The 27394-nt window shown below is 38.0% G+C and overlaps 2 protein-coding genes across 3 annotated transcripts in view; one reads left to right on the forward strand and one right to left on the reverse strand.

Moving 5' to 3' along the window:
- Nucleotides 1-13153, reverse strand: part of NUDT6 (nudix hydrolase 6) — a 29953-nt gene extending 16800 nt beyond the window's left edge. Inside the window, exons 1-3 of the mRNA XM_008689493.2 lie at nucleotides 12850-13153; nucleotides 9550-9753; nucleotides 5335-5390 (exon numbers count right to left, since the gene is read on the reverse strand). Coding sequence (XP_008687715.1) covers nucleotides 5335-5390; nucleotides 9550-9753; nucleotides 12850-13087 — 498 coding nt within the window. The 5' untranslated portion in view covers nucleotides 13088-13153. The remainder of the gene's footprint in view (nucleotides 1-5334; nucleotides 5391-9549; nucleotides 9754-12849) is intronic.
- Nucleotides 13154-13629: 476 nt separating this feature from the next.
- SPATA5 (spermatogenesis associated 5) overlaps nucleotides 13630-27394 on the forward strand; it is a 321325-nt gene continuing 307560 nt past the window's right edge. For both annotated transcript variants that reach the window (XM_008689495.2, XM_040626287.1), the window contains exons 1-7: nucleotides 13630-13839; nucleotides 18696-18817; nucleotides 19868-20025; nucleotides 23936-23994; nucleotides 24601-25245; nucleotides 26241-26370; nucleotides 26635-26691. In XM_008689495.2, coding sequence (XP_008687717.1) covers nucleotides 13677-13839; nucleotides 18696-18817; nucleotides 19868-20025; nucleotides 23936-23994; nucleotides 24601-25245; nucleotides 26241-26370; nucleotides 26635-26691 — 1334 coding nt within the window. In that variant the 5' untranslated portion in view covers nucleotides 13630-13676. The remainder of the gene's footprint in view (nucleotides 13840-18695; nucleotides 18818-19867; nucleotides 20026-23935; nucleotides 23995-24600; nucleotides 25246-26240; nucleotides 26371-26634; nucleotides 26692-27394) is intronic.

Genomic DNA, 27394 nt, shown 5'->3' on the forward strand with positions numbered 1-27394 from the left:
TTCAGCCACAGCTGCCAGGGAAGCTCCTTCTTTTTTTTTTTTACTGCAACCCAATTTTTAAATTATTAGACCTAGGTTGTTTTTTTTTTATATGAATTTCTACACTTTAATAAACAAGTAACTACATAGATTCTTATTTGATAGCTCAACCAACCCTGGAAAACTGCTTAGAGTGGAGCAATCATGTTAGTCTGGCTGTTAAATAAGAACCAGAGATCAAAATTGTTGAACAGGAAGGGAAGAAATTATTTTATCAGGGAAACAAGCTCAGAATGGCTATGCTGCAATTGAACATCCCTTGGCTGGTCAAGTTGGCAGATGCTGATAATAATGTGGCTTTCAAATATCATACACGTACATACAAAGCAAAAAAAATTAGAATAAAGGATCAGAGGTATATGTCTCCACATACAGAACCATATTCTTCTCTAAATGATACATCTTGTACCAAAACAGAGTATGTTTACATAACAATATAACTTCCTTCCAAAAGGTAACTTAGATGCAGAGAATAAGAGAACTCATGTTCCCCATATTCTATAAAATGTTAAGTTACTAAGTGTAGAATTTGGGGCACAGCTGAAACTTAACATGTTCTAAAACAACTAAGTTCAAACTTTTCTACTAAAAGACATACACATATTTACAGTCCACGAACTGCACAGAGAAAAAGCTCTCTGGGCATTTAGCTTCCATCCTTTTTTTTTTTTTTTTTTTTTTGAGAGAGAGAGTGAGCGAGCATGCATACACATACATGTGTGCGTGAGTTGGGGGAGGGGAAGAGGAAGAGAGAGAATCTTTTTTTTTTCCCCCAAAGATTTTATTTATTTGACAGAGACAGAGAGGCAGCCAGCGAGAGAGGGAACACAGGCAGGGGGAGTGGGAGAGGAAGAAGCAGGCTCCCAGTGGAGGAGCCTGATGTGGGGCTCCATCCCAGGACTCCGGGATCACACCCTGAGTCAAAGGCAGATGCTTAACGACTGAGCCACCCAGGTGTCCCGGAAGAGAGAGAATCTTAAGCAGGCTCCATCCCCAGTGCGGAGCCCAATGCGGGGCTCAATCTCATGACCTGAGCCAAAATCAAGAGCTGAACGCTTAACTGAACCACCCAGGCACCCCTATCTCCCATTCCCAAAGTGGTATCAGAGAAGTCCTCAATTCCAAAAAGTTTATTTCAAAGAATGGTAAATTGACTCCGATCTAGACATATGAAGAATATAGATTATTATTATTCAACTATTATCATGTCTCAACTCCTCCAATCTCTTTGGCCTATAAAAGATAACCGGTGTGTGTTACTCTTCCTATTTTTCCACTACTTCATCCCTGTGAACTATTTATACTGATGATGCCTAAAATTATTTTCCTTTTATCCTTTATGTTTTTAGAACATCGTGCTCAGTTCTCTCTTTCATGTTTTGTACGTACCTATTTTTCCTGGAGTGGCACTGTGCTACATGGCATGACCGCAGAGCACAATTCTACAGAATAGCCAGAACTGCAGCTGTATGGAAGCCACGGAGAGCCCCCACTAAAGCTCTTAAAGAGACCAGTGGGGCTCGGCAATGCAATCCTAGACTCAGAATGTCAATATTTTCCTTGTATCCACTCCTGTGGATGAAAGCCACTGCCTAGAGCTTTAAAGTACTGTGGGTCATGATGGTGGAAATTGTAAAAAGAAATTCATCAATTAATACACTTCAACTCACACACCTTTTTTGTATGCAATAACTGATCAGGAGGAATGAGAAGAAATGTCTGAGTACTCCACTTAAACAACTCTTTCAACTTCACCTCATATTCTCTGTAATGAACTCACCATTTCCCCTCTACCAATATCCCGGTATCTGTAGAGATACTATTACTCTAGTCCCACCCTCAACTCAAAATACCAAATGATTTAAAACTCATTCTTTTCTTAACTGACAAATTTACTGTCATCAAATCCAACATTTAGGAGTAGACCAGATTTGTGCCATCAATGCATAAGGAGAAGAGATAGACGTGAGGAGGTGAAATTATCTGACTTATTTCTTTTCTCATTGTATGTCAAGACTTAAAGACTGTTTTTAAAGGCTTTAAAGGTTAAAGATTGTTAAAGATTGGGAAGGTCAAAAGAAAGCCAGAGTAGCAATACTCGTATTGGACAATTAGACTTTAAAACAGACACTGTAACAAGAAAAAAGAAGGACTCTATATAATAATAAAGGGAACAAGCCAACAAAAAGATATAATGATTGTAAATATTTGTTCACCCAACATGGGACACCCAAATACATAAAGCAGTTAGTAACAAATATAAAGGAACTAGTCAATAATAATACAATAATGGTAGGGAACTTTAATACCCTACTTACATCAATGGACAGATCATCTAAACAGAAAACCAACAAGGAAACAATTCCTTTGAATGATACCCTGGACCAGATGGATATAACAGATATATTCAGAACATGCCATCCTAAAACAGAACACACATTCTTTTCAAGTGCACATGGAACATTCTACAGAACAGATTGTATATTAGGCCACAAAAAAAAAGCCTCAACAAATTTAAAAAGATCTAAGTTATACATGTTTTCTGACCACAATGCCACAAGACTATAATTCAACCACAAGAAAAACTCTGGAAAGACCACATATACATGGAGATTAAATAACATGCTACTAAACAATGAATGGGTCAACCAGGAAATAAAAGAAGAAACAAAAAAGTAGGTGCGCCTGGGTGGCGCAGTCGTTAAGCATCTGCCTTCGGCTCAGGGCATGATCCCGGGATCGAGCCCCACATCAGGCTCCTCTGGTAGGAGCCTGCTTCTTCCTCTCCCACTCCCCTGCTGTGTTCCCTCTCTTGCTGGCTGTCTCTCTGTCACATAAATAAATAAAATCTTAAAAAAAAAAAAAAAACAAAAAACCACAGTGAGATACCACCTCACATAGGTCAGAATGGTTAAAATAAAAAACTCAGGAAACAACAAATGTTGGTGAGGATATAGAGAAAGTGGAACCCTCTTGCATTGCTGGTGGAAATACAAACTGGTGCAGCCACTCTGGAAAACAGTATGGAGGTTCCTCAGAAAGTTAAAAATAGAGCTACGCTATGACCCACAAGTGCACTACTAGGTATTTACCCAAAGGATACAAACATAGTGATTCGAAGGGGCACATGCATCCCAACGTTTATAGCAGCAATGTCCACAGTAGCCAAACTATGGAAAGGGCCCAGATGTCCATGAACAGATGAATGGATAAAGATGATGTGGTATATGTATCACTCAGCCATCAAAAAGAATGAAATCTTGCCATTTCACTCATGTGGATTTCACTCATATGTGACATTTAAGAAACAAAACAGATGAACATAGGGGAAGGGAAGGAAAGATAAAACAAGACAAAATCAGAGAGGGAGACAAATCCTAAGAGACTCTTAACTACAGGAAACAAACTGAGGGTTGCTGGAGGGGAGGTGGGTGGGGGGATGGAGTAACTGGGTGATGGCATTACGGAAGGCACTTAAGTAATGTGCACTGGGTGTTGTATGCAACTGATGAATCACTCAGTTTTACCTCTGAAACTATTAACAGTATATGTTAATATAAACAATAAATAGTAAAAGTTCTTGAAGGCTAGGCACAACACTACTTTAGGTACTCAAAATATTTGTTGACAATAAATATAAGTTTGAGTCAGAGATCCTGCCTTAACTAAAACTTTGAAAATTCCTTATAACTATGAGAATTCTTTCAGATAGCATTTCTGAGAAATGTGTCATACTTTCAGATATCATTACAAATATTTAGTTTAAAATTTAAAAACATACATAATGGGGAAAAATGTTTGACTCTGTCCATCAATATTACTGAAATCTCAGAGAGTATCAAAATAATTATTCTCTTTCACTTTCAGTCCTAAGCATGAAACATCTGATGCTAATCATGGTACTTCTCTTAAAAATTTTTGTTGCTTCTAGTTGCCTAGACTTACTTTGTTGTACAAGGCTCTTTACATTCTGTTCTTAATCTACCACTCGAGTCGAGTATTTTACCACTCCCTCTGCTCCCAGCCACAATGAACTTTTTAACCATTATTTCTATACTACGTGGAATGGACTAGATGTTTATGTACCTCCAAATTCACATGTTGAAATCCTAATCCCCAGTGTGATATCATGAGGTGAGGCCCGGGGGAGGTGATTATGTCATGACAGTGAGCGCTCATGAAAGGGAACAGTGTTCTTATAAAAGAGACCCGAGAGGGAACTGTTGTCCCTTCTGCCATGTGAGGGCACAGTGAGAAGATGAGCGTCTATGAACTGGGAAGAGGGAACAACCAGCACTGAATCTGGCAGCCTCTTGATCTTGGCTCAGTCTCCAGAAACCTAAGAAATAAATGTTTGTTGTTTAAGCCACCCAGTCTATGGTATTTTTGTTATAGTAGCTCTAACAAACTAAGATACCACGTTAGCCCCTTTGTAAACTCTCTGCGCCTTTTGACGTGCCATTTTAATTTTCTGTTTTTCTCTCCCCCCACTCTTCCTGCCATTTTTTCTTTTTTGGCCCAGTAAGCTCCTATTCATTCTTCAAGACCCAGTTTGAATGTCACCTCCTCTGAGAAGTCTTCAGGGGTTTTTTAAAGGCAAAGTGATTGTTACCATCTGTTGTATGACTGCTTTCCTAAATAGGTAGTAAGCTGCAGGGCATCAGGGAAACTGTTTTAATAATCTTTGTATCTCAGCACTTGGCTCACAATGGGAACTTAATGAATGCTGAATCAATGGAAGAATATCTTGACAGTCTGTGAGAAACACAGTTGTCTTCCCACTTAAATACAGCCATTTATAATTTTTCTGTAGCCATAATATAACAGTGAGCAACATGAGCTTATCCCCGACATTTTCAAGGCCTCCATAGGTATTTTTGGAATTAAATAAATATCCTAATGATCCATAACTGCTTAGAAAGAACTTTTAAAATATCTTTCTGTAATTCCTTGAGCATATCAAAATTTCTGTATTTTATTTTTCTCTAGAGAACTGAACATTTAGAAAGCAATTTACAAAGCAGAAGCAACTTAAAACAAATGACTGAAGAAAAAAGAGGCAAACAAAACAAAAGACTTGTAACTATAGAGAATAAACTGGTGGTTACTGGAGGGGAGGTAGGTGCGGGGACGGGTGAAACAGGAAGGGAATTAAGAGTACATTTACTGTGATGAGCGCTGAGTAAATACAAAATTGCTGAATCACTATACTGCACAGCTAAAACTAATACAACACTGTAGGTTAATTATACTAAAATTAAAAACATTTTTTTTTAAAAAGCAGAAGAAACTTACTTTATTTCGATCTTGTACAACCAATATTTTTCTAGTATTTTCATCAAATACAGCTCCTGATGGGGGAAAAGTAAAAGATAATTGAGAAATATTAATTTCATTCACCTTTGACTCCTCCCATACTCCTATCTGTGGTCATCAAAATCGTACCCATCCTGGAAGGCCTAGTTCAATCACCACCTCACCTATGAACACTTTTAAAATCTCTCCAGCAATAAACTGACTGCTCAGTTATTCAGGTTATTTTAGCAACTTGGAATACTAATGATGGTTCTAGCATATGCTAAGTTGTAGCATAATCAGTTGCATAAGCGTCTTCTCTAGATCTTCTATTCCTGATGGTACATAGTTAAATAAATTAATCTTTCTATCCTTCTGTAGCATTTATTTTAATGTCAAATCTTAAGTGCTTAAAAATATTTATTGAATAGGGGCGACGGGGTGGCACAGCGGTTAAGCGTCTGCCTTTGGCTCAGGGCGTGATCCCGGCGTTATGGGATCGAGCCCCACATCAGGCTCCTCCGCTGTGAGCCTGCTTCTTCCTCTCCCACTCCCCCTGCTTGTGTTCCCTCTCTCGCTGGCTGTCTCTATCTCTGTTGAATAAATAAATAAAATCTTTAAAAAAATATATTTACTGAATAAATGAAGTGACTTTGCCATTCTCATTTTTATTCCTTGAATCACCATGTATAGAACATGGGTTGTGCCCCTGGTGATCTAAGTCTCAAATATCTCAATATTCAGTTCAGGATCTCCCTGAAGCCACTTACATTTTTTTTTAACACGTGTGTAATCACTTTATAACATACCAATATATTGCTTTGGGATAACTGTTTATTTTATATATGTCCTAAGTTCTAATCCTTTTATTTATTCATTCAATACACACATTGCCAAGCATACTACACATTTGGCTAGATGTTAGGGACTTAAATAAATAAGGTTTATTTGTTTTTTGACAATCCTGGGTCAAAAATATAAATGACACCTTAATGATTTGTATTAATTCCTTTAAATGCTATAATTTAAAAGTATTTATATTTACATAATGTGAGGAAATATTATTAAAAAGATTTTCTACATACCTTTCCATCCTTTCAATATTAATTAGGTTCCTATATATAATACATATGGGTTCTCCATATATTAATTGAGCCCTGTATGTGTCAGGCATTTTTCTAGGTGCTAGGGATACAGTGGTAAACAAAACAAAATTCCCTATCCTCGGTGGGCTCACATTCTGGTGTGTGTATGAGAAGGTAACAAATAGAAAACAAATTATATAGAACATGAGGTGACAATGCTATATAGAAATAAAACACAGAAAGGGATAGGTATATATAATACAAGGAAAGACAAACTTCTCTGAAATGAAAACTCCACATTTTAGTGTTTAAAAAAAAAAAAGAAGGAAAACCACTAAGTGAAATGTAATTAACATTAACGTTGGCTTCCATTAGAAAACATAAACTATAATTTAATTGGACTTTATAAGGATTAGAATGCCAAAGAAATGCCAAGGAAGCCTCTTAAATTTTAATAATTTGTGATTACTGAAATTGCAATTTTCCCTAATGAATTATAAACATGAGCAAAATATTTATTTCAAAGACAAAACCAGCACCACTAAAGCACAATGTGAGCGACCCCTGCTGGTCACAACTTGAAAGGTAAATAAACACAGAGATCAGAAATTAAACAGACATGATTATTATATTACGATTAGTCAGGTACTGTGCTAAGCGCTTTATGTGCATTATCTCAGGTACTCTTCACAATAATCGTGTGAGTGGTATCATTTTGAGTGCCCAAGTTCACACAGCCCTAAAACTGTCTGTCTGGATTCTGAGCTGGTATTCTCACAGTGCAGTAGTGTCCTTTCCCCACATAATTGTGTTCGCTGGGGACTTGAGTTTTCACTTGAAGAGCTATCTAATCATTCAAGAAATATTTACTGAGTATCTACTTTATGCCAGACACTGTCTTTAACCTGAAAACACAGTGGTGGAAAAGACAAATAAAATACCTGCCTTCGTGGAGTTTATATTATTGTGGGGGAAATTAAGTCCATGATATAATTTCAGATTGTGGTGGGTGCTATATGGAAAAACAGACCTGGATAAAGGGACCATGAATGATGGGACTGGCATGCAGGAGGGCTGTATTTTAGACAGGGAGGTCAGGAGACTTTTGAAAAGATGTTGGAGCAGGAACTTTAGAGCTGAAGACCTAGATAAACAAAGCCCTTGGAAAGAGCACTACAGGAAGAGGAGCCAACAGGTGTGAAAGCTCTGAGGCAGACACAAGCTTGCTGTGTTTAAAGAAGAGTAACAAAGCCATAGCTCACTCCATTCCAGTGTAGGGAAGGAAAGACTTTTCCTTGACTCACTTAGGTTCTGTGTCTAGGGCTGTGAACAGAACTGACAGAAGTACATATATTTATTATATTTACATGGCTTGGGGTGGTGATGGAAGGCTTGATTAAAAGAAGTTTAAAATCCCAAAAAAGTGGTTAAACCCAGGGACATACATACCATTTTAACAAAGAGCAATACATAATGGAGACATGACAGAAGAAAAAGGGGTTTGGGATAAGGGAGGTAAATGGTGGGAAAATGACTAGGACATATAAGGGGGAAATTAATGGAATACAAGGGTTATTTTAATAAGGTTTATTTGTACAGACTCCTCTTGGTGTCAACTCCCCATCTTCTATGAGAATGTCTCCTCTTCCTGATACAAAAAATTTATGCCCTGCTTTTAGGTAAAAAAGGGGAGGATGCTTCCTGTATCTAGTGTTTCTGGAGCTCAAAATAATCAATATGCCAAAGTGGTATATTTTGCAGTGGTAATGTTCACCAGCCACACCTACTTTCTGCTACTTATAACAATAAATGTCATTTATTTTCCCTTCACCCAAAAAACACTATACCTTTCCAGAACAATTTCTTACATGATTTCATTGCCACCCCTAATAGCCACTTCACATTCTAGTTATATTTCAAGACTGTTCAAGTTCCAGATCTCTCATTGCCTGAACTCCTATGGTATATCTTAACTACAATACATACTATAGTATTTAGTTATAAACAAGTGCTTCATAGTATTATGCAAATATTACTAATTCTGTAATAATAACTGGATTTAAAAGTCTAATTTAAAAGTCCATACCAATGAACTGCATGACTTTCTAATGAAGTGTGAGGGTGCTATCAAATTACCAAGTAGTCTTTTGAAGTAGAGCTGAATGGAAATTTCTAAATGCCTCTAATTGTTACAAGAGAGTGAGATCATGGATGGAGAAACCATTAGACATCCTTGAACACTCCTTTTTAACCTCAAAGGTGCAAACTACCTTTAAAAACGCTTGTAAATTATATGAAGGCAAATAAAATTATTAAATTACTAGCTTATATATAATGCCGCTTTCATTTAAGTCATAAGGAGTCTTTACTATTTCAAGTTTTCTGGAAGTCTAAGAATTTTCTTACCCCTGGTTCTCAAAGGATGGTCCAGGGACCAGCATTAACATTAGCAATAGCAGCAGAGAGCTTATTAGAAATGCAAATTTTCTGGCAACACCCCACACCAACTGAATCAGAAACTCCTAGATGCGGGGCCCAGCAGGGTGTTTTCAGCAAGCCCTCCAGGTCATTTTGATGCACGCTACAATTTGAGAACTCTTGTCTTAACCTATAGCAAATCTCTCAAGACCATGTCTTTGAAGTTAATCAGTGGCTTGAAAAGTCCATAATATACTTAAATAATGCTATCTTAAAACAACTGTTTGGCATTGTAACTTAATGTAAATACCTTTAAGAAGTAATGTCCAAATCAAAAATCTGCTTTGCTCTACCTTAAATTTAACCTAAAAGGTATTTTTATTTTACACATTCACATAATTAGTACTAACATGTTTTACCATAACGATTTACTCCCTGATCTCAATTCAGTGTTACCACTTGAGTATTGAAGTTCAAATACCTAAGTAAAAATGTTCCAAGGTACGCTCTGGAAAACTAAACACAAAACTGTTCTCTGTGCTGCCCTCTGCTGATTCATAAGGCAAACTTCATCTATTTAAAGCACTCCTTAATAATCCCGATAAACATTTAATCAAGCTATTCATTACATATGAATAACCTATCACTTAGCTGTAAGAAAAAACTGGGTGAACCTCTAAAAGGTTAATTTCATTGTTAGTTTGAAACTGACCTGCAACTCCTACTTGATGTGTAGCATATCCTGGTAATCTGCTGGGTCCCTCTCCCAGCCACAGTGTCAGTGTGGATGAATCCGATTCTGCGTGGTGAAAGCAGAAACCCAGGGAAGCAGCAGGGGCAATAAATCGGCTTTGGAGGATGGGAATGTGCAGCCACACCGCTATCCTACCTTCTGATCTCCACTGCTGTACTGCAGCTAAAATGAAGATGAGGATAAAAATCTGTAAACATTTTCCAGTGAAAGGAGTGGAAGAAATAAACTCATCTCAGGTGTTACCTCTTCCAAAAAGCCATCCTAAAACATCCACCTCACTTAGTAGTTAGCCAGGGAGGGGTGAGGGAGGGGGAAATCCCAAAATGCTCTGTTCACTTCAGCAGCATGGGAACTCCCATGTTTTATTGTAATTAGTACCTTGTTTATGAGATTTTTTCATCAGACTGAATTCCTTGAGAATAGAGTCAGTATATTCATATCACCTGACACAATACTTGGCACATGTGTTTATCACTGTATTAGACCCACTGCCTTTTAAAGAGGTGCTCAATATTTGTAGAATGAACAAAAAAAACTTGATTTAAACAAAATAGAATACCATTTCAATGCTGTTCCTTTTAATAGCCTTAATCTTTATAAATGACTATTATGGGCTTCTACTCACACTTTAAGAGTTCTGTCCTAATTTTTTTGGCTTATAAATTTCAATGTGGTTATAACTCTAACTTTGTTTTTAAATAATGTATACCAGTCCTAGAAAAAAACTGAAAATATCATGAAGAAATCAAAACTTCATCTTACTAGCATGCAGAGATAAAAATTTAAATTTTGACATTTTTCCATGAATATAATTTTGGAATTGACATCACACCATATATAATTTAAGCATATCTTTTACTAATTATAAACATTTTGCTAGGTTAACAAAATTTTGTAATGAACACAAGTGTTTAACGACTGCATAATTTTCCTCAGATAGGTATGCCAAAAGCTACTTAACCAGCCCCCTACTCCTGGATATTTAGATTATTTCTAATTTTTTTTTTTTATAAATACCAAGATGAATGTAGATTTTTCTGTTTTTGGCTTCTGTAAATTCTCTTATTTTATTACTTAAGATTGAGCCAGAAGTAAAAGATGCTAACATTTGGTCCCTACTAAGTTCCAGACACTCTATATATATTATCTCATTAAGTTCTAAACAACCTGAAAGGCAAGTATTACCGCCTCTTACTTATGGGTGAAGAATAGTCTTAGAAAAACTTCTCAGATTACTTTCTCCAACCATCACCTCGCTTAATCTTTACAATAATCTTGCAAATTGTGTGTGTTTGTGGTGGTGGGGAGGCTTGATTATTTAATGGTTAAATTTCTTTTCCTCCTCTTCTCCAGCTGTGCAGTGACTCCCTGTTAAGGACCGTGTTCCCTACCTCTTTAAAAGGCAGTGAGTCTAAGACAGTGACAAACACATGGGAGCCTTTCATAAAAGCTTTTTGATTTGGGGCTATGGAGTCAGATCCTTCTCACCTACCTCTTTCCCTGATTTAAATCTTTTTAAAATTGATGTAAAATTACATAAAGTGAAGTGCATAAATCGTAAGTATACATTTAATGAGTTCTGACATATGCATACACCTGTGTAACCCACTCCAATAAAGATTACAGAACATTTCTATCATGCCAGAAAGTTCCCATAGCCTCCCTAATCATTCTATTCAAGAGAAAAAGCTAGTGTGACTTCATAACAAACTTTGCTCTAGCTCTTAGAGGCAGCATAATGCATTAAGAACAGATTTCAGAGTCAATGCAAGTTACTTAATCTCTCTGTGCCTCAGTACCATCATCTTTAAAATAAAGGTAACGGTATCTACCTCAGTTATGAGGATTAAATGAAGATTTGTAAAGTTCTTAAAAGTGTCTAGCAATAGGAACTCATAAATGCAATAGATTGTTTTATTAAAAAACTATGAAGTATATAGCACTACACATATTATAGCTTCCTTTAATTTATTTTTGATCACCACACGCATCCAGTAATTAAGGTTGACATTATTCACCTAAGCAACCGAAGAGGCAAACATTTTTAGTGGTGGTTTGCCTAATGCCTGGCGAAGCACCTGTCAAAGCCTGGGGCTTGAAACGGGGATGTGTGACTCTAAACCCAACCCTCATGCTCTGCCTTTTTGACTAAGAAGTGCTTCAACCACCTGGCCACTGAAAAGTGTGTGCGATAAATACCTGTATCTTTCACACATAAGTGGATATATTAGAGGATGAACATTGATTTGATTCTCCTACTGCTGAGTCAGCAATTATTCATAAGTAGGAGAGAAAACGAGGTGAAGAGATAAGTAGTTTGGGAAGGAGAATGATTAAAGTATGAAATAACTAGCTCAATTATATTTACATAGATGCTCACTTGCCATATTGCTCAAAAGGATAAAGATTATCTGAAGTTTCCTTTTAGAGTGAGAGGATCTTACCATGGCTGAATTTCCGTGCTAGGCCTTCAATTGGAATGGGAGAACCATTGAGGGCAGTCTGAAAAACTCCCAACCAAATCACGGGCTTCTCTTAAAGCGAAGGCTCCTCCAGCCAAGCTTTCTTTCCTATCTTTAGACTTAGGTTCAACGAGAGTGGAGAATTTTCTTACTAAAGACGGCAACCGCCCACTACCCTCCCTGGTTCATCATAAAAGACTTGTTGCTCTGTAAGTAGAAGCAAACTCTAGTTCTTGATGCATCAGCCTGACCCAATTTGTGTAGGAGAGTGACCACTCAGAACCTCTCTGATCCACTCATTGTCCACTACTTGTATAGTTTTGTCTCGGGCAAAGTGCCCCGCAGAACTAAGGCCCGGTAAATGGTAGTAAATAATAATGAAATAATATTCACACTACTGAACGTTAAGTATGTGGCAGAGACCACGCTAAGCACTTCATATGCATTACCCAACTTAACCCTCAGCAATCCTCTGCGTTACTAACCGGTTTTAGGGAAGGGGAAATGGTAGTTTACAGAACTTGCCGAAGGTCACACACTAGAAAGTTTATCAGAAACGAGGGCTGCCGATCTCAAAGTCCGGGATAGTTACCATTTCACCCAACTGCCTCAGAAACCTCCCAACAAAGGGTACAAGAACAAGAACTAAAAGGGGGAAATTGGTGGGTCAGGGCTGCCTTCTCTCCCTAGGGCTAGGTACTCGATTCGCGGAGAGCTTGTCAGGTGCATGGGGGCCCCGGTTACTTCATTAGAAAGGCTCAGGAGCCGGGGAACCCCTCCGTCCAGGCACACTTGCCCTGCAAGCCCCTCTGGAATGAGGCGGCGTCCAGGTGGTCCAGTGCGCCGCGTTGCGCCAGCCGTACTGAGACGCCCCCGAATCTGTCCATCTCTCCCCGCAGCTCCTCTGCTCCGGCACGGGGGTCCAACCTGCAACCCCGACCGTTCGAAGCTTCGCGGTGCCCTGCCAAGAGCCTTGCGCTGTAGGACCGCAAGAGCACTGCGCGCCAAAAACGCCCACTCGGTAGCGGCGGCATTTACACAGCCGCGTCCCACCAGGTGCTCGGCCCCTAAACCAACCTTCCTTTGAGTTCCAGAGCTGAGGTCCCTACCGTAAATTTTAGAAGAGTGCCACCCACCCGTCTCAAAGTTGCGCTTACGTTATTACTTTTTTCTTTCTTCTTTAGTTTTTAGCCCTATACCGAAGTAACCGCGAAGTCCTGTCTACCAGCTCCTCTCAGGAATTTGCCCGGTTCCAGAAAAGCTGGAGAGAAATTTTCCCACCACTTTCTTTTTCTAGTTGAAGTCAACAGACGTTTATTCAGGGATGATATGGGAAAGGCGGGCAGAGATCCCCAAAAATCCTGTCTTTCAGGAATTTACAATCTAAATGGCGGTTGTGTCCACGTAATCCGTCTTCCTTTGCAAAAGTCAGAACCTCTTCAACTTCTTCGAAGATGGCGGGTTCTGAAAGTGCTCCGTTCTCCCTTTTTCTACTGCGTTCCACTTGGGGGATTACGGCGCAGGGCGGAGTCTCGCTGACTTCTGCCCCGGAAGTTTTTCTTCCAGAGAAACGAGCACGTTGAGCCGGCTTTGCGGTAACTTTTTACAGGCTGCCTTCTGATCATGTCTTCCAAGAAGAACAGAAAACGGTTGAACCGAAGCGAAGAGAATGGTTTAACCTCGCCCTCTTCTGCTTCCTCTCCTTCGGGGCCCTCGGCTCCTTCTGCTGGGCCTGGCACGGCGGCAGCGGCTGGGATTCTGGTGGTGACCCACTTCTTAGAAAAGGGTAAAGAGTTCTGGTGGGTGGGAGACCTGAGGCCGAGGGGCCTCAACCTGAGAAGAGTAGACCTAGTGATGCCGCCTTTCAGGTGCAGAGGCTTTTGAAAATTGGGCGAGACACGGGTGTGAGAGTGGCACACAAGTTTGTACACCCGAAGCCGTGCCTGCAATGGGGAAGTTAGGCAGAAACGGTTTATCCGTGGATAAGTCACGCCATCACTTTTGTAAATTGTTTTGAATTTGTTAGTTGCACTTGAAACAACTTTGCCTCGTTTAAGATTAACGATATATTTAACTGCAAAATTGCTTAAAGCTAGAGAGCATAGGATATATATACCAGAAAACTAAACACTCGGTAAACACGTGGATACATCCTTCTTAAGAGATATCGCTGTGTCTCTAAGAATGAAAGGCTTTAGGGTTTTTTCTTCTACTACACAGGTTCTGGTATTTAATAACAGCTACCAATTACATAGTATTGTTATCAGTAGGTTGGTATACATATCTCATTTAACCTTCATAGAAGTCCTGAAAGATGGGTACTGTATTATTAAGCCTTTTTTACAGAGGAAAATAGTTAATGTGATTGGCTCCAGGTTCCACAGGTACTAAGTGACTTGACTTTAAAGCCCTTATCCTAGATCAGAGCTCCCTTGAGTTAGGAGAACGGATTTATCTGAAAAGTTAGTTGGTAAAGCTTTTATGTGTTGAAGCTGTGTTATAGCTTTGGAAAAAAATGGAACACCAGCTAAACTGGTGGCAAGAATTTTATGTCTAATGCACACCCTAATGACAATCTTAGAGTTGACACAGTGTTTTCAGTTTCATTTAGGGATCAGAGGATAACTTGTTCTGTCCTGCATATTTAATCTCTTTTTCAACTGGATTCTTCCCATTGAAATTTAAACCTGCTGATTTCTCTTACATCTTAAAACAAAAGTTCCACATTTTCTTCTTACCACCACCCTCTCTCCTTCCATCCTTTCATTGCCAAATTTCTTTCTTTTTTTTTTAAATATTTTATTTTTAGGGGCGCCTGGGGGGCTCAGTCATTGAGTGTCTGCCTTCGGCTTGGGTCACCTTCCCGGCCTTCTGGGATCGAGCCCCGCATCGGGGCTCCCTGCTCAGCGGGAAGCCTGCTTCTCCCTCTCCCGCTCCCCCAGCTTGTGTTCCGTCTCTCGCTGTGTCTCTGTCAAATAAATAAATAAACTCTTAAAAAAATTTTTTTTTTAAGTAATCTTCCAACTTGGACTTGAGCTCAAAACTCGGAGATCAAGAGTCGCCTGCTCTGCTGACTGAGCCAGCCAGGTATACCTCTTTGCTAAGCTTCGTAAATGGAGTAGTCTCTGTCTCCTCGTCTCTCACCTACTCCTTAGCCTATTTAAGTTTTGACATTTGTCCCATCATTCTATGGAAACTGTCCCTGTCATGGTCATTGATCATCTCCATGTTGATAAATATAATGGACAGTTTTTCTTTACTTCCCTTACTATACCTCTCAGCAATTTTTGGCAGTGTCTACCATTTCCTTTTTCTTAAAACGCTTTAATTTTGGGGGGTGCCTGGGTGACTTAGTCGGTTAAGCGTCTGCCTTCGGCCCAGATCATGACCCCAGGGTCCTGGAATCAAGCCCCTCATCGGGCTCCCTGCTTAGTGGGAAATCTGCTTCTCTCCCCCTCTCCCCACCACCCAGCTCATGTGCTTGCTCTCTCTCTCCCCCCCTCTCCCCCCACCTCTGCTCAAATAAAGAAATACAATCTTAAAAAAAAACAAAAACTTTAATTTTTGGCTATGTGCCGTTAAACTATCTTAGTTTTTCTCCATCCTTTTGTTGGTAGATTTTCAGATTCCTTTGCAGGCTCATTTTCTATTTGGCTGCCAAATGTTTAAGTTCCTCAATTCTTAGTCTTAAAACCCTCTTTTTCTCTGTATAAATCTTTCTTTGGCAAGTTCATCCGATGTCCAGAGTTTCCCATGTATACTCTTCATTTTAGAATTTATATTTGTAATTTATACTATTTCTGAGTCTTGGTTCAGGTGTCTTCTAGATCAATACTACTCAAACTCTGTAGGGAAAGTTTTTAAAATATGTCACAGCTCAGCACTGTTGTAAAATACAATAAAAAGAAATAACTAGAAAAATAAGTTTAAAAATAGAAATTTTAATTAGATTCAACAGATGTAGGCTTACTCTGTCCAATTGTAATAAAAGCTTCTAAACCCTTATTTGCTGTGCTTACCCCATCATGAACCGGTAACAAATAGTTTGCTGACCACACTTTGTATGGCATTGTGTTGTACATTTTTTCTTGGATTTGTTTTTCTTTTTTAAACATTTTATTTATTTACTTTTTAATTTATTTACTTATGAGAGAGAGAGAGAGAGAATGAGCTGCTGGTTGGGATAGCCTACTGCCCTGGGAGGTCTTGATCTTCCTTACGTGGCCCCTTCTTGTCTCCTGCCATTTTGCCCGTACTCTTTTCTTAGATGCACAGTGCTGCCTTCTGTCCAGTACTTCTCTGTACAAGCTGTTCTCTTTGCCAAGAATTATCTTTTTTTCCTCTTTGTTTAGTTAATTCCTACTCTTCCTTTGGATCTGCATTTAAACATTACTTCCTTGGAGAAGCATTCTCTGTTTCTTCCAAATTAGATTCCACATAATAGGCTCTCTCAGCACTCTTAGTCATTCTTTCATTGTATTAATCTTAGTTTGCAATTACACAGTTATTCAGCGACTGTTTAATAACTGTCTCATCCTATTAGATTATAAGCTGTGTGAGGCCAAGGACCGTCCGCTTCCGTTCACTTTACATCCCTAGTGCCTAACATATTATCTGCCGTGTAGTAGGCACATAATAAATGTTTGCTGGATGAACAAATGAAGAGTGGGTGGTTGTTTGAAATTACCTTTACTAATCTGGCACATGAAGTGCTCAATAAATGTATAGTTAATTAATGGGGAAAGTGGACGTTGAGATGTATTTTTAAAGTACAATATTGGAGGAATGAGGACTGGTGAAAGGAATTGTGTGGAGGACAGCTTGAGTAGATTTGAATGCTGTAAGAGAACGCGTGGAGATGTATTAGGAAATAAGGCTAGTGGATGAGAATTTGAGCATGTGATTCATAGGAAGTGGAGGTATTTAGAGGACCTGTGATTTGTCAAATCCTGGTGCATGGTGAATGTGCAAGATAGGATGGAATGAAGCAAAGAAGAAAACCTAGAATCTTGCCAACTACTGAATACACCTATGAGGTACTTATCATGAGGGAAGGGTAATTCATTGAGGTTTAGGAAGAAAGAAGTCGCAGAAACTGAACCTTATGGGGTCACCAAAGGGATACTTTGCTGTTATTGATGAGTAAACTATGTAAGAGACATAATGTTCATAGCAAAGTTAAATTTCTTTTCAGCCTCATATTATGAAATATGCTTATTTTATAAATGTTCAGTATTAATCTTAGCTGCATGAGATTCTTTTTTTTCTATATTTGTTCAGCTGATGACAGAAGGAAAATATATGTATTGGGTAGTTATTTTGTAGAGGCAAAAATAATTAAATCAGACATGGTTTTGGTTTCATTGACTTTATTCCTTTTAAATTATAAAGTATCTGTTTTTTATTAAGAAACACTAATATTAGAGAACTATGATTATGGTATATGTGTCTAATAATAAATTTTATAACAAAGTTTATGACAGGCTAAAATTTCATAAGTGTTTTATGGATTTTGTGCTGCAAAGAAGAATGCTGTCTAGTCATCTACTATGTTCATTGATTGCATGGATATTGCAGCTTCTATATTTGATGCACTCGTAGGCATTGGAGATACAAAGATGAATTTGAGCCAGTTTGTGCCCCAAAGCAGCATATGGTTTAGGAGAAAGTCAGACTATAAAACGAATGTACATTATGATGATAAATACTAGTATCTGGCAGCATAGGGTGCTGGAAGAATCAGAGGGAGGACCAAATGTGGAGCTTGAGGAGGTGGAGGGGTAGGGTGGGCATCTTAGGACATCATTTCCAGCTGGACTGAATTCTGGTCCCCTTCCTTGGCCAAAAGTTGAAAACAGTGATGGTCATTTTCGTCAGTGTGTGCTTACCTAAGGAATAAGACCTGTGCTATTATCTTACCCGTGTATTCTTGGGATTAGAAAAGGAAAATATCTGACTGGTATCATGTGGATCAGAAGTAGAAATGTAGTTTAACCCTCCAGAGCTAAACGCCAGTTCCCCAGCTCAAGTCTTTATTTATTTATTTATTTATTTATTTTTTTTTAAAGATTTTATTTATTTATTAGATAGAGATAGAGACAGCCAGCGAGAGAGGGAACACAGGCAGGGGGAGTGGGAGAGGAAGAAGCAGGCTCATAGCGGAAGAGCCTGATGTGGGGCTCGATCCCATAACGCCAGGATCACGCCCTGAGCCGAAGGCAGACGCTTAACCGCTGTGCCACCCAGGCGCCCCCCCAGCTCAAGTCTTGAATACCAGTAGTCGTCTCAACTAGAATCTGCAGTATGAAAGATTACTGTGCATGTACAAAAAGCCTATTGCAGGTATGTTTGTTTTTAAAGAAATTAGAGATTATTTGTCTTAAAAGATGAAAACTAATACCTACCCCATAAGACATCTTTTTTTAGTTAGCACTTGTCAGTCAGTGGACCCTCAAAAAGGCTTGGTTTTAAGTCTTTTTGTTAAAAAAATAATGAGGATTGGAACTGTGGTTTCTCTAGGGTATGGTAAGTGCATTCATGTGGTTATGTGGATAGAGGATTTTTATTTACTTCAAAAGAAAGCAGGCATTAACTTCAGCTATAAAATAATACGAAAATAATTTTCTTTCCTTTTTTTGGTAGATGACAAAGTTCCTAAAACATTCCAGAATTCCCTTGTTCAACTTGGACTCAACACTATGAAATCTGCAAATATATGTATAGGTCGACCAGTGTTGCTTACCAGTTTGGATGGAAAACAAGAGGTAAGAGTCTTTTTTCATTTCCTTAGTTTAGAAAGATTTGAGATTTTTTTATTTTAATTTTCAACAAAGCAGTAGTAATTGAAAAACTGTATTTTAAAAGATCCTCACATCTATATAAACTTTTCCTTCCTTCGATGTCTGTGACTCTCCTGGGAATAGTAGCCCCTAAATGTCATAATGTAGAGAGAGGCCTTTCCTCTGGAGGTACTGACACCCACAGTATTAGCCCTATTCCCGGTTAGTTACATTTTTTTTTTTTTTTTCACAGAAACACTGTTTGGGAGTAAGAAAGTCCTCTCTTTTGTATGCAAATATTTGATTGCCCTCCCTGTTTTCAGCTGTTTGTTCTTGCTGCTATTTATCATACTTGAGGCTAGAAGCCCAGAACCTTTCCTGGTTCTTCCCTGCTGCTGGCCTCTACCTCTGCCATTTCTTCTGCTTCTTCACTAGCCAGTGTTCTCTCATCTTGCGGGGTCCTCTGAAAATGATTTGAAATCTGTCATGTGCTGATGGTACACCTCTCATTCTTTTCATTGTTCTTAAAAAGAAAAAAAAGTCCTTTGCTGTGTCTTGTGGAAGACTATAAATGCATGAGCTCAGCCCACTATTTGGAGCTGGAAGTCTTTGCTTCTCTCCCTTAACATTTAAGTCTGATGAAATCCAGGTTCTCATGAAGCTCTTGCACCAGGTGCTTCACTATTTCCTGGATGTAGTTTATGCTCCAGGCTAGATAACCTTAGTTAGCTTGTCTTTAGTATTTTTTTCCTATTTTCTTCTCATTATTAAATGTTAATGCCTTTGTCTCTTTTCCTAAATTACCTTTTAAATCTTCAAATCATTTTCACTATGGGATCATTCCCAATCTTCACAAGAAGATATAATATTTATCTTAAAAGTTTTTTGTAACTTGTCAAATTGTAACTCCTTGGCGGTAAGGATTGTGTTTTGCATATCCATATGCTTGGCTGTGCTTAGTTTTCTGCTTTATAAATTAATGATACTCTGTGAATATTTATTTTCTCATATTTTTATTTCCTGTGTTCTGGGCAGGTCTATACGGCCTGGCCTGTGGCAGGATTTCCTGGAGGCAAGGTTGGCCTGAGTGAAATGGCACAGAAGAATGTGGGCGTGAGGATTGGTGATGCCATCCAAGTCCAGCCTCTGTTGGGTGCTGTGCTACAGGCTGAGGAAATGGACCTGGCACTCAGGTTTGGCTTTTTTCTTTGGTGAGAATCTGGATCAGTGCTGCCCAGTAGAAATAGAACAAAAGTCACAAATGTGAACCACATATGTAATTTTGCATATGGAATTTAAGAAGGAAAATGAAATTGGTGAAGTATTTCATTTAATATTTAATTTAATCATTATTTAAATATTACGTAATATTTAAATAGTTATAAAATTTTAACTTCTAATAACTATAAAAAACTATTAATAAAATACTTCTCAAACTAAGTCTTGAAAATCCAGTGTGTATGTTATACTTGTAGCACATCTCAGTTTGGACTAGTCATATTTAAGTGCATGATAGTCACACACGGTGAGTGGCTAGTGGTCTACGATACTAGACAGCACAAGCTAGATGTGTACACCTAACGTATGGACTAGAGACTCACTAATGTCCTGTGGTTAGAGTATGCCCTGATATTTTAAGTGAGAGGAATTAGTATTGATGTATATTTAACAGTAGTTTTCGTCTTGTTTTACAGTGTAGTCAGGGCTGTTGTAAAGGAGGGATTAGAGTACTGTGAATAAGCAAGAAACAAGTTTTAATCAAGACTATTCCAGGGGTGCCTGGGTGGCTCAGTCGGTTAAGTGTCCGACTCTTGGTTTCAGCTCATGTTGTGATCTCATGGGTCATGAGATCGAGCCCTCCACACTCCCACGGGCTCTGCCGCTCAGTGGGGAGTCCGCTTGAAGATTCTCTTCCTCTGCTCCTTCCCTGACTCATGCGTGCGCTCACACTCTCTTTCTCTCTCTCGAATAAATAACTCTTTAAAAAAACAAACGACTTCAAGCAAAGTACCCGATTATATATTTTAACTTGTTGATTATTCAATCTAGTACAACAGTTATTTCTATCAGATTTTTAAATAGTCCCTTACCAAAGACTAAGTGAATCACCTTATCAATACAGTTAACGTTTATCACTCATCCTCTTGGATACTCTGTATCTAATAGGATTGTAACTCAGTTTGCATATGCAAGTCTCATCAAAATTTGTTCACAAAAAGCATCCTTTGGTACTTGAATATTATCCTTACTAACAGTTTTGGGGATGTGTTTATATGCAAGAATCACAAAACATTTAACGATCATTAGCTTGATTTTATTTATTTTTTTAAAAATTTTATTTATTTATTTATTTGAGAGAAAGAGAGTGCTCGTGCATGCGCACAAGCAGGAGGGCGGGGCAAAGACAGAGGGAGAAGCAGACTTCACACTGAGCAGGGAGCCTGACTCAGGGCTCCATCCCAGGACCTTGGGCTCATGACCTGAGCCGAAGGCAGCCCCTTAACCAACGGAGCCACCCAGGCGCCCCTCATTAGCTCGATTTTATTATGTTTTCTTTTGTAGATTCCAAGCTTGAGCTTCATCCTATTTTTCTTTTTTTATAAACCAGGAAACTTTTTTCAGATTAATTAACATTTTAACTAGCAATAAAAAGGAAGGGGAAGAGAGAACTCAACGTGTGTTGTGCACCAGCTGTGTACTAGCATACACATGCACACACATTTTTTCCCTCTTCTGTCATTTAGTCCTTCTGCAAGGTGCCCATATTGTCCCTTTCTTAAAGATGAGGAAATGGGCTCCATGAGAAGTAACTTATCCATTATTTTATGGGTTAGGTAGTAGGTCTACTTAGATTAAACAGTATTAATCTTTAGACTGTTTTGAGACAGTGCTGCAGGTTGCAGTCATCAGTTGACTGGATTTTTTGTTGATCTAACTAGTGTGACCTCTTGAGGGCGCCGCAGTCTTAGGTGATAACAATTGCCTACTATTAGAGGAACTGTATGTTTTAAATGGAAGCTTGGTTTTTTTACTAAAAAAAAAAAATCTTTTGTTTTAAATGCAGCAGCAGAGCTGAGATAAGAAACTTAATTTCCAATGAGAAAAATCAGTAATTTTATTCTGCTGATTAAATCTTTCAGTTGCCTCTGTAAAGTTTTATTAGTAAGGTTAGGGCTCCTTCTAGTGGAAGTGATTTTATCTGCACCCATTCTTTTTTTAAAAGCAAAAGTCAATTGAGTATTTTTACTCTTATACATATTTGTAAGTATCTTCTAGTCAGAGTTTAATAAATAAGAATGATTTAAGTAAGTATAATTGGTTTCAGAGTTCTCTAAGCAGAAGTGAATTTAAGCATTTAAGGAGCTACAATTTCCTATGTAGTCTGTATATACATTTGATTTGAAATTTCCTTCTATTTTTCTCTCTCTCCTGTATACAAATATACAGTTTTCATTAGTAGCAGTAAGTATGTTCTATAAAGTTGCTGTGAACACTACATTAGCAAGTACTGAACCATTGCTTCTAGGGGTATTTGTGTTTATATATACGTTTATATTTAAACATACCTTTAATGTATATTATATATAATATACACTAATAATATATTTAGTGCATATTTAATATACAAAAATATGTATATCTTATATACATTATAATCTTAACTCATTCTGATAGATTTAATCTTCTTTATTTTATAAAAGAGAAGCCGTTGTTCAGAAGTGTTATGTGACTTGTCCGAGGCCGCCTCTAACATGTCAGAGTTAGGACTCAGATCTCTAGCTGGTGCAAGAGCTGGGACTTTTTCTGTGCACTGTACTGCCTCCTACTGTCTCCACTCTCTAATCTCTTATCTGTGAAAGAACTGAACAAGAGTACTTTTTTAGCCTCAGCTAGGAAAGTGCTTAGTGACTCAAATTTTTTTGCCTGTTCTGTGCATGTCTATGAATGACGAGGAAAGCTCTGCTGGTATTGATCTTGGGGTTACAAATAAATTTTAGTAAGTAGTTGAATCTGCAAATAATGAAGTTGATTATATTGGCTTTGTTTATTGCTCCAAGTATTTGGAGAACAGGGCTTAGATTTGGACCAGATGGATCTGCTAATATATCTCTTCCTGAACTGAACTATTGCTTCTCCACTGATCTGTGGCAGAGCTCACAACTGTTGGCCTCCTCTGCTGGTATGGGCTACTTACATGTGGGGAAGAAGGCAAAATGCATGTATTCTGAGAACTCTCCAAGAACATGTTTCTTTACAAGTGTAAGGATTTTTAGATGTCCCTACTTCCTGTACTCAAGCAAACTTCTAGGAAGACAGTCATTAGTAGAAGAAGGGGTTCTTATTTTTCCCTTTCTGGAGAAAGGTCTGTCCTTTCTCCAGAATTAAATTCCATTATACCATTACTCTCCTTTTTTCTTATTTCTACCTTTTCAGGTAATATCCTATAAAGGACTGAATTTTCCTGAAAGATAATTTATAAATTATAGAAGGGGAATCAAGTAAGCTATTAATAAAAGCCTTTCTCCAAGCTAGGCAATTTCAGAAAGAGAATGATTAATTTAGGCCAGTGTTTTTCAAATATTTTTAGCTATGACACAATAAAAAATACATTTCATTGTGATTCAATGTCTGTATACATCCACAGCTACAGGGCACATGCACTCACATGTGTGTAGCTGTATACATGAGTATATGGGTGTGTGTATGTGTGTGTGTGTGTAAGATGTGTATGTATAAGAAAGTAATGCTTTTCTAAGCAGTATTTTCCCTTTCTGTGTGTGATGTACTTTGACATTTTGTATTCTATCAAAGAAAAATGCTGGATGGGATTGAGTGAAATGATTTTGGGATCCACTAATGGATAGTACTCTACATTTTGAAGAACATTGATTTAAGTCATTAGGACACCAAATTGCAAATTATATTTTCATGGCTATTAGAAGTGTCTGAAAAGCATAAATCATTCCTGAATTGTATAAACCATTTCCAGTTTGTAAATTATTCTTTTGACTAGGTCTGCATTACAGCCGTGTACATGTAACTTTATATTACATTTAGTTTCTGGTGTGCTTAATGCTGATTTCTATTTCCCCCACCCTTTAGTGACAAAAATGTGGATATTAATGAAGAACAATTGACTGGTTGTCTTCTGAGAAAACTAGGTGAGGCATATATTTTAAATAGTTTTTAAATTGTAGGAAGCAAGGTAGCAGTAAATAATGTGTCTTTGAGGTTTTGTATGGATCATCATTTTCTTCAACATAATGTGGAGTGTGTTCTTCTCGATGAATTAATGTCCTTTCAGGATAGGAATTTTTTCTCCCCAATTAATTGATTGGCCGTTGAGCATTGGAGAGAATAAATGACTTATCTATGGACAAAGTCAGTGGGAGAACTGAGACTTTAACCCTTGAGCTCTTCCTCTTTCCAGTGAGAAATGTTATCTTGGAGTATTAGTTGGCTGTGTCACTTTAGGTTCGTTTATTATTGGATGTGGAATGCCAGGCTATTTGTTGATTCAGTTGATAGAATCCTAGATGTATTCAGCATGGAGAATTTTAAAGAATTATCTTGTCCTTCTGTCTCCAGATAGTGCTCTGTCAAATGGGAATTGTCTCTTTTTTATGGCAATTATTTTATTAATATTCTTACCTTTAATTTAGTCTTTTCAGTCAGATAGTTTTGTTAATAATGGAATAAATTGCTATTTAAACATGAAATGGGTGAACAGTTATGCTAACATATATATTTAAAAAATTATTTTCTAGATGGCAAGATTGTTTTACCAGGCAACTTTCTGTATTGTACATTCTACGGACGACCATGCAAATTACAAGTGTTGCGAGTGAAAGGGACAGATGGCATGATATTGAGAAGACCTCAGGATGACTCTGACACTGATGCCCCAGGAATGGCCTGCGAACAGTCTAGCAGAGAAACCAGTACCCTGGATGTATCCCTACAGCTAAGCCAGTTAGATCTGGAAGAGCCTCAGGACCCAACATCAAGCAGTACTCCTTGCAAGCCAGTAGATAACAGAATGATAAATAAAGCTAGTGACATTTTGTCGGATGTTACACAGAGTCCTCGGGACAGCAGTGGACTAGGACTAGGGGAAGTCACAGGACTTAAATGTAGTTTTGAGTCGGCCAGAGGAGGAAATGAGCACCTTGTCAATGAAGAGAGATTGCTAAAGTCAGCCTGTGTGGGAACAAAGTGCAACACTGATATTTTTTATTTTATTTCTTCAACAACAAGAGTCAATTTTACAAAGATTTGTACAAATTCAAAAGAGCAAGACAACCAATTCAAAGTAACTTATGACATGATAGGAGGCTTAAGTAGTCAGCTGAAAGCAATTAGAGAGATTATTGAATTGCCTCTCAAACAGCCTGAACTTTTCAAGAGTTATGGTATGATTTCTTCAGTGTTTTGCACTAGAAGTATTAAATTCAAACTAAAAAGCAGTTGGCTTATTCCACTTATGTAATAATTGCTCACCCTCTTTTCTTCTTTTTCTTTCCTGAGCGGTAGGTATGGTAGGAGGTGTGAGTTGCTTTGGGAGATGCCAGTTAAATGAGCGTTTTTCCATGCTTGATCTCTTTAGTTTGTGATGTGAGTTAATTGCAGCCTTGTCTCTTCTAATTGCGTACTTCCACAGTTGTTTGTACTGGATCTAGAACTAGTATCTTGTCATTCTAGATCAGCTGTAATGACCAAAGAAGTAAACCAAACATTCAAATATGTTAGATAAAACTTCCTTGTTAGGAAATATAACTGTGTGCACATCTCTTTGTACTGAAGCAAGTGGTTAAGGGAGTGATTGGTTCCTAGGAAACTCAGGGCTTTCTCTGTGTGGTAACTGTCCAGATCCTCTGCATGTATTTGGTGCCTACCATCTCTTTCTCTGCCTTTTCATTTTCCATGAATCTTTATGTGTGTGTGTGTGTGTGTGTGTGTGCACGTGTGTATGTATATGTATATATAAACCCTTTGATTGACATTTTGCTAGTAATGCTTATATAGTCTAAGATGGCTAGTTGGATGAAAATTAGGCTTGATGGCTTGCTTCGGATGCCCTTGTTCTTGTCTGAGCTTTGTGTTCTGATCATTGAGCTGTGCTGTGTGGGATGGGGTGTGGCAGTTTTGTGGCTGGTGTCCAGCCAATTTTTTTACCCGTGTGCCTGGCCTGGTTGGGTCTATAGAGAGAGAGAAAGTCGTTGCTGGGGATCAGTGTTTGGGCCAGTAAGTACATTTTTGGGGTAGGGGGCAGGGGAAGAAGGTCTGACTCTTGCTTTAGTTTTGTGATACAAGGTAAATCTATATTTTGTAACTCATATTTGCAGTCATATGACAACACAAGAAACCTAGTAATTTTGAATCCATTGTTCTCTTCTTTTTCTTCTAGGAATTCCCCCACCTAGAGGAGTGTTACTCTATGGCCCTCCAGGTACTGGAAAGACAATGATTGCCAGGGCGGTTGCTAATGAAGTTGGAGCCTATGTTTCTGTAATTAATGGTCCTGAAATTATAAGCAAGTAGGTGCATAATTTAATAGAATAAACAGTGCTATTAAATACTTCTTAAAAGTGATTTCAAAGATGACTATAGCATTCTGTCTGGATAGTTCATATGTTGAAATACTTTAAATTTGCTTTCAATTGTGTATACAAATTAAATTTGGAAAATAATTTTTGAAAGTAATTCTAAGTATTCTGGAAGTATTTAAGAAGTTAGATGAGCTTTATGGACAAAACTTTAAAAACTCTGAGTTGATCCTTAAATGTATTTATTTGTTACAGATTCTATGGGGAGACAGAAGCAAGGTTACGTCAGATATTTGCTGAAGCCGCTCTACGGTATTTACATTTAGATGTTTGGAATTAGTAGTCAAGGCTATGTTAATCAAAGTAGAGTTACTAACACTTTATATGAAACATGAAAAAAACACTACAAAAATAATACTGATAGCACTAGAAATTATTGGAAATGTAATGAAGTTGTATATTTAATCTGTTTTTATCTAATGTTTTGGAAGTTCGATCATTGAGTTATTGAATTACATAAAGTAGGAGAATTAAGACAGTACTGTTTGATAAGTTGTATGATTTTACTTGATTATATAAATTTATGATTTTCTTTCTTTAGAGTACCTATGGTACTTAGACATATCTAGTTTATCTAGTTGCCTTAGTAGATTGTATTATAGTAGCCCTTTATGCTTAAAACTTTTTTTTTTATTATAGTTTGCTTTGAAGGGACAAATCTTTTGTTCTTTAAAAACAATTCATATTGATTATTCCTCAGTTTAGGCTACCATATTACACTGCAATGAGTATAAGTGGCCCATAACTTGGTCTGTTATTCATAAGACTATGTCTCTACCATTGTTTTGGTATTTAACTTATCGTAATTCTGCTCTCATCAGAAGAACTTTCACCTTTTTTAAGATTTTATGTATTTGAGATAGAGCAAGAGCGAGAGAATACGAGTGTGGGGGAGGGGCAGAGGGAGAAGCAGACTCTCCACTGAGTAGGGAGCCCAACGCGGGGATCAATCCCA

This window comes from Ursus maritimus, unplaced genomic scaffold, assembly GCF_017311325.1.
Source record: "Ursus maritimus isolate PB19 unplaced genomic scaffold, ASM1731132v1 scaffold_11, whole genome shotgun sequence".
In the NCBI taxonomy this organism is placed as follows: Eukaryota; Metazoa; Chordata; class Mammalia; order Carnivora; family Ursidae; genus Ursus; species Ursus maritimus.